The 6678-nt window shown below is 43.0% G+C and overlaps 1 protein-coding gene across 1 annotated transcript in view; it reads left to right on the top strand.

The window, feature by feature from the left end:
• The first annotated feature begins 6101 nt into the window (after positions 1-6101).
• AGPAT3 (1-acylglycerol-3-phosphate O-acyltransferase 3) overlaps positions 6102-6678 on the top strand; it is a 36006-nt gene continuing 35429 nt past the window's right edge. The window contains exon 1 of the mRNA XM_007947253.2: positions 6102-6279. Within this exon, the coding sequence (XP_007945444.1) occupies positions 6102-6279 (178 nt within the window). The remainder of the gene's footprint in view (positions 6280-6678) is intronic.

Genomic DNA, 6678 nt, shown 5'->3' with positions numbered 1-6678 from the left:
ACATTTGGTGCTATATTTCTATCAGAGTGTTATTGTTGTTAGGTGCTGTCGAGTTGGTTTTGACTTGTAGAGTGACTCTGTGTATGACAGAATGAACCAGTGCCCAGTCCTGTGCTGTCTTCATTATTGTTGTTATGTTTGAGCCCATTCTTGCAGCTACTATTCAGTCCATCTCATTGAGGTTCTTCCGCTTTCTCACTGACCCTTTACCAAAGCACGGGAGCCCTGGTAGCATAGTGCCTAATACATTTGACTGCTAACCAGAAGGCTGACAGTTCAAACCCAGCAGTCACTCCTTGGAAGGAAGACCGAGCAATCTACTTCCATAGATAATACTGCCTCGGAAACCCAAGGAGGGGTTGCTATGAGTCAAATCTACTCGACAGCAGTGAGTTTGGTGTTTTTTGGTTACCAATCCTGATGTCCTTCTCCAGGGAGTGGTCCCATATAACATGACCAAAGTATGTAAGATGAAGTCTCGCCATTCTTGTTTCTAAAGAGCATCCTGGCTATACTTCTTCTAAGACAGATTTGTTTGTTCTTCTGGCAGTCCATGGTATATTCAGTATTCTTCACCAAACTCGTAATTCAAAGCCATCAATTTTTCTTCAGTCTTCCTTACTTACTGTCCAGCTTTCATATATATATGAGGTGATTGAAGATACTGTGGTTGGGGCCAGGGGCACCATAGTCCTCAAAGTGACATCTTTGCTCTTGAGCACTTTAAAGAAGTCTTTTGCAACAGGTTTGCCCAGTGCAATATGGCGTTGGTTTCTCAACAGCTATTTTGGCATTGATTATGAATCTAAGTAAAATGAAATCCTTGACAACTTCAATTTTTTTTTTATGTTGGGGTGTAATCCATATTGAAGGCTGTAGTCTTTGATCTTCATCAGAAAGTACTTCAGGTCCTCTTTGTCTTAGCAAGCAAGGTTGTGTCATCTTTGTGTCACAAGTTATTGAGTCTTCTTCTAATCCTGATGCCTCATTCTTTTTTCTATAATCCAGTTTCTCAGATTAATTGCCCAGCATACAGTTTGAATAATGCCAAAAGGACAGGGAGGACACATCTTCTGACCTCCTCTAACCCCACAAGAGGAAGACAGAATCACTGTCAGTAGCCCAAGGCCTATTCCTGTGAGGCCAGACATGCTGTCTTCCTCCAGCCCTTTTATCAACTGTTCCTCCTGTGGCACCTACCACCTTTTTGCTGGGTTCGATAATTTGCTGCAGTGGCCACACAGAACTCACAGGTTATAGGGTTTATGGAAGCAACAGGCTACAATTCAAGTTCAGACATGCACTCAGTCTCTTGCAGCTGGCCATCTCACTCAGCAGCCGGCAGTCTCAGTAGCACATCACTCTCTCAGTAGTGCATGTCTCTCTCATCTCTCTCAGCAGTGCATCTCTCTCTCTCTCTCTCTCTCTCTCTCAGCAGCATGTGTTTCTCACATCTCTCAGGAGCGCATTTCTCTCAGCAGCACGTCTTTCTCAGCCAACAGTCAGAGAGACTCCTTCTGCTCTAGGAGGGCTTCTTTTTAGCCTGACAGAGTGGCCAAACTAACCAATCCCAACATCAGAATTCTTACACACCTGAGAGAGAGAGAACTTCCCAGAAGATTGCTTCAGACCACTCTCAATAGGAATACCCCAAGTAGATAATGCTAACAATCAGGAGCTATCAGTTGCTCATGGCAAATTCCACCATGGAGTTTAGAAAGACTTATGGCTAGAAACACCACACTATGTAATTTACTACACTGCAAATAAGTATGGTGAAAAGATACACGCCTGGCACACACCTTTCCAGATTTTAAAACACATAGTATCCCCTTCGTCTGTTCACATAATGAAATGCCTTTACACAGTCAATAAAGCACAGGTGAACATCTCTGTGGTATTCTGTGCCTTCTACCAAGATCCATCTGACACCATCAGATCCTTCATTCCACATCCTTTTCTGAATCCAGCTTGAATTGGTGGCTATTCCCTGTCCATATACAGCTGCAACTGCTCTTGTATTATCTTCAGCACAATTTAACTGGCTGTAATATTGATGGTGCTGCTCGGTAATTCCTGCCTGCTGTTGGATCACCTTTCTTTTGAATGGGCACAAACATGAGTCTCATCCAGTCAGTTGGACAGGTAGCTGTCTTCTTCCAGAGTTCTTGGCATAGACATGTGAGCAGTTCCAGCACTGCATCCCTTTGTTGAAACATTTCAATTGGTATTCCTTCAGTTCTTGGAGCCTTGTTTTTCACCAGTGCCTTCAGTGAAGTTTAGACTTCTTCCTTTAGTACCATTGGTTCTTGATCATATACCGCCTCCTGAAATGGTTTAACGTCAACCATTTGTTTTTTGGAAGAGTGACTCAGTGACTCTGGGTATTCCTTCCATCTTCTTCTGATGGTTCCTCCGTCATTCAGTATTTTGCTCATAGCATCTTTCAATATGCAACTTAAGTCTTGAATTTTTTTCTTCATTGCTTTCAGCTTGAGAAATGTCAAGCGTGTTCTTCCCTTTTAGTTTTCTAACACCATGTCTTTGCATTTTCATTCTAATGCTCTACTTGTCTTCTCAAACTACCCTTTGAAATCTTCTGTTCGGCTTTTTTATTTAATCATTTATTCCATTCACTTTAGCTTCTCTATGTTCAGGTGCAGTTTCAGAATCTCTTCTGACATCCATTTTAGACTTTTCTTTCTTCCCTGTCTTTTTAATGACCTTTTGCTTTCTTCATGTATGATGTCCTTGATGTTGTCGCACAGCTTGTCTGGTCTTTGATCATTAGTGTTCAGTGAGTCAAATCTCTTTTAGACATGGTCTCTAAATTACAGGTGGGATTCTAAATGATGATACTGAGCCTTTCCATCATCTCTTTCCACAGATGTAGTTGATTTGATTCACTTGCATTCCATCTGTGAAGTCCATGTGTATCGTCACTGTTTATGTTGTTGAAAAAAGGTATTTGCAATGAATAAGTCATTGATCTTGCAAAATTCCACAATGCAATATCTGTTGTCCTTTCTATCACCAAGGCCATATTCTACAACTACTGATCCTTCTCTTGAGAGCTCTGGTAGCTTAGTACCTCAGGCATTTGACTACTAACCAGAAGGCTGGCAGTTCAAACCCACCAGCCACTCCTCAGAAGGAAGATTGGGCAATCTACTTCAATAGTGATACTGCCTCAGAAACTCAAGGAGGGGTCGCTATGAGTCTGATCCAACTCAATGGCAATGAATTTGGTTTTTTGGTTTTTGATCCTTCTTTGTTTCCAACTTTCACATTCCAATCACCAGTGATTATCAATGCATTTGACTGCATATTTGATCAATTTTAGATTGTAGAAGTTGGTAAAAAATAAAAATAAAATGCCAATTTCTTCCTCTTTGGCTTTATTTTAGGAGCTCTGGTGGCATAGTGCCTAAGGCTTTTGACTGCTAACCAGAAGGCTGGTGGTTCAAACCTACCAGCCACTCCTCAGAAGGAAGCTTGAGCAGTCTACTTCTGTAGTGATACTGCCTTAGAAACCCAGTCAGATCTGACTCAATGGCAGTGGGTTTTTGGCTTTATTTATTGGTGCGCAAGTTTGAATAATAGTCATTAACTGATTTTCCTTGCATGTTTATGGATATTTTCCTATCACTGACAGCATGGTACTTCAGGAGGTCTTGACATGTTCTTCATGAGAATCACAGTCACACACAAGCCACCACAATATGTCAAAACTAACAGATGAATGGTGTTCTATTGGAGCAGTTGATAGAATGTTCTGATTCTTAGATGATATAGGCTGGAACAAAATTTGAAATAAATTTGCAAAAGAGAAGAAAACTGCATGTGTTCCTAGACCAAAAACAAAGCAAAACTCATTGCCATTAAGTCAATTCTGACTTATAGCTACCCTAAAGGACAGAGTAGAAGTGCCCCATAGTGTTTCCAAGGCTGCAAATCTTTACAGAAGCAGGCTGCCTCATCTTTCTTTTGTGGAGCAGCAGGTGGGTTCGAACCATCTATCTTTTGGTTAGCAGCCCAGTGTTTAACCACTGCACCACCAGGATTCTTTGTGTACCTGTTGTTGTTGTGAGGTGCCATCGAGTTATCTCCAACTCATAGTGACCCTAGGTACAAAGGAATGAAACACTGCCCATTACTGCACCACCCTCATAACCCTTGCTATGCTTGAGCCCATCATCACCACTGTGTCAATCCATCTCATCGATTTTCACTGACTCTCTACTTTACCAAGCATAAAATGAGGCAGTGTTCATACTTGATGAATCTAGGAGAAGGTGTTGTTCATTGTACTGTTCTTCCAACTTTTTGTAGTTTGACATGTTTTATAGTTAAAAGAAGAAAATACTATCTAGGATGATACATGAATTAGAACATAATGCTCTTCATTTTAGAAAGGAAAGCTGTCTTTGGAGCAGGCAGGGACTTCCTGAGGGGGGCAGGTTCAGCAGCTGTAAGAAAGGAGTATCCACCTTGGAGAGAACAATCATAGGAGAAAGAAGGGCTGCTTAGCACAGGAAGACAGCTCGGGGGCAGGAGTGCGCGGAGGGATGGACACAGGGAAGAGGTAACTATTGGGAGGAAGTGAGAGGGAAGCTGTTGCATTGTGGTAAATTGTGGTCAGTGTCATGAAACAAAGTGTATGTGAACTGCTGTATGGAAAGTGAATTTGCTCTGTAAATCTTCACCCAAATCACAATTAAAAAAAAAAAGAAAGGAGTCTCCAGGCCTTCAGAATCCTTCAGCATCCCTGGCACAGCCTTGGCCAACTGTGCCTCTGCAAATTTCAGGTGGGAAGCCAGGGGAGTAGTACCACCTTCAAGTGGACAGTGGTCTGGAGTTGAGGCAGAGTACAGTGAAAAGAGGCTTTGTATTGGGGGGTGGTGCTCTTCTGTTTGCCTAAAAAAAATAAAGCCAAACTCACTGCCGTCAAGTCAATTTGACTCATAGGAACCCCTCCTTGGGTTTCTGAGGCAGTATCTCCATGGAAGTAGATTGCTCAAGAGAGCTCTCTTCTGTTTGCCTGGGGGGGGGTGGTATATGTTCACTGAACAACTTTCCCAGGCTAGTGGGCAGTAGCTGTGCTGGCAGCCTGATTCTGGGGGCCCACAAGTATGTTCTCATCATGGGGCACATGTCTAAGGGACCATAGGAGCATGCTCAGTGACACTCGCCATATGAAAGTAGCAGGTGTCACCTCTCCCAAGGTGCCAGTCTGCAGGGTTCCCAGGGTTGCAGACTTGGGTCACTGCTCTTGCTTGTTTCCCTGTACACACGGGCCATCACAGGGCAGCTTCCTGGGACAAACACAACACGTGAGAGCTTGACCTTCACCTCTGCAGCGAGAAATGCACATGGAGAAGGGGGAGAAAACCCAGGAAGGTCTGGGGGGAGTTGTTCCTTCATGTTGTAAACCAAAACAGAAATATTTTAATATAAAAAAGACAAAATGTCTTGGGTATTAAAACACACCAACTGAGGTATTATGGATCTATTTTTATATAGATTTTGTGTGCAGTTTTTATCTTTTAAATGAGATTATTTTTTTAAAAAAATGAAAAGAAAAATTATTCATAATGTCTTTCAATACTAATACTTTATTTTTTCTAGACTTTTTTTCCTTCCTGGTATGTGTGGGAGGGTGTGTGTGTGGGTGTACATGTCTGTGTATGTGTGTGCCTGTGTGTGTGATTGTGTATATAGTGTAGTCTGTCTGTATATGTGTGTCTGTGTTTGTGCATGGTGTGTATGTGTGTCTCTGTGTATCTTTGAGTGTGTATGTGTAGGATGTGTTCCATGTGTCTGTACCTATGTTTTTGTGTATATCTATGTGTGAATCTATGTAATGTACATATGAACATATGTATGCCACTTCATATCTAAGGTATGTTATTTTTGGAAGGAAAAGGCATCCCAAGTAAAGAATGCCTTAACCTTGCCAGTGTGGCCATAGATGTGGGGCTTGAATTGTGGGAACAGTCTGAGGTATCCAGGTCCCTCAGCACACCCCTGAATGTCCCCTATCCTTTTCCAGGACGGCTGTTCTCAGTGAAGGACCTTGCACTCGCTACTGAGTAGCGACCATGGGCCTGCTTGCGTTCCTAAAGACTCAGTTCATCGTGCACCTCCTCATTGGGTTTGTCTTTGTGGTGAGCGGGCTTACCATCAACTTCATCCAGCTATGCACACTAGTCCTCTGGCCCATCAACAAGCAGCTGTACCGCCGGTTAAACTGTCGCCTCGCCTATTCGCTGTGGAGCCGTGAGTACTGCCCTCAACTGTGGCACAGCTTAGAGAGGGGGGGACCCTAGCAGCAATTAGGGAAAGCATCTTTCATGTAAGATTAACTGCAAAGTAAGCCAGTTCCATGCTTACTGACATGCAGGGGTTCTTGAGAGGGTTGTGACGGGCTTGTGAGGACTGAAACGGAGGTGGTTGGTGAGAGCTCTCATTCCGACAGTGGGGAGCTGAGGGGGGCTGCTTGAGGGGGCTGGCCAATAGTTCAGAGAAAAGAGGCTCAGCCCAAAACTGCTCATTAGGTTGAACCATAAGAAGTTGCAATATGTACTATTTACAATAGCCAAAACATGGAAACAACCTAGATGTCCATCAACTGAGGAATGGATAACCAAACTATGGTACATACACACAATGGAATAC

Source organism: Orycteropus afer, unplaced genomic scaffold (assembly GCF_000298275.1).
Source record: "Orycteropus afer afer isolate SDZICR_OR568_19922 unplaced genomic scaffold, OryAfe1.0 scaffold00179, whole genome shotgun sequence".
Classification (NCBI taxonomy): domain Eukaryota; kingdom Metazoa; phylum Chordata; class Mammalia; order Tubulidentata; family Orycteropodidae; genus Orycteropus; species Orycteropus afer.
This window is presented reverse-complemented; position numbering and strand designations above follow the sequence as displayed.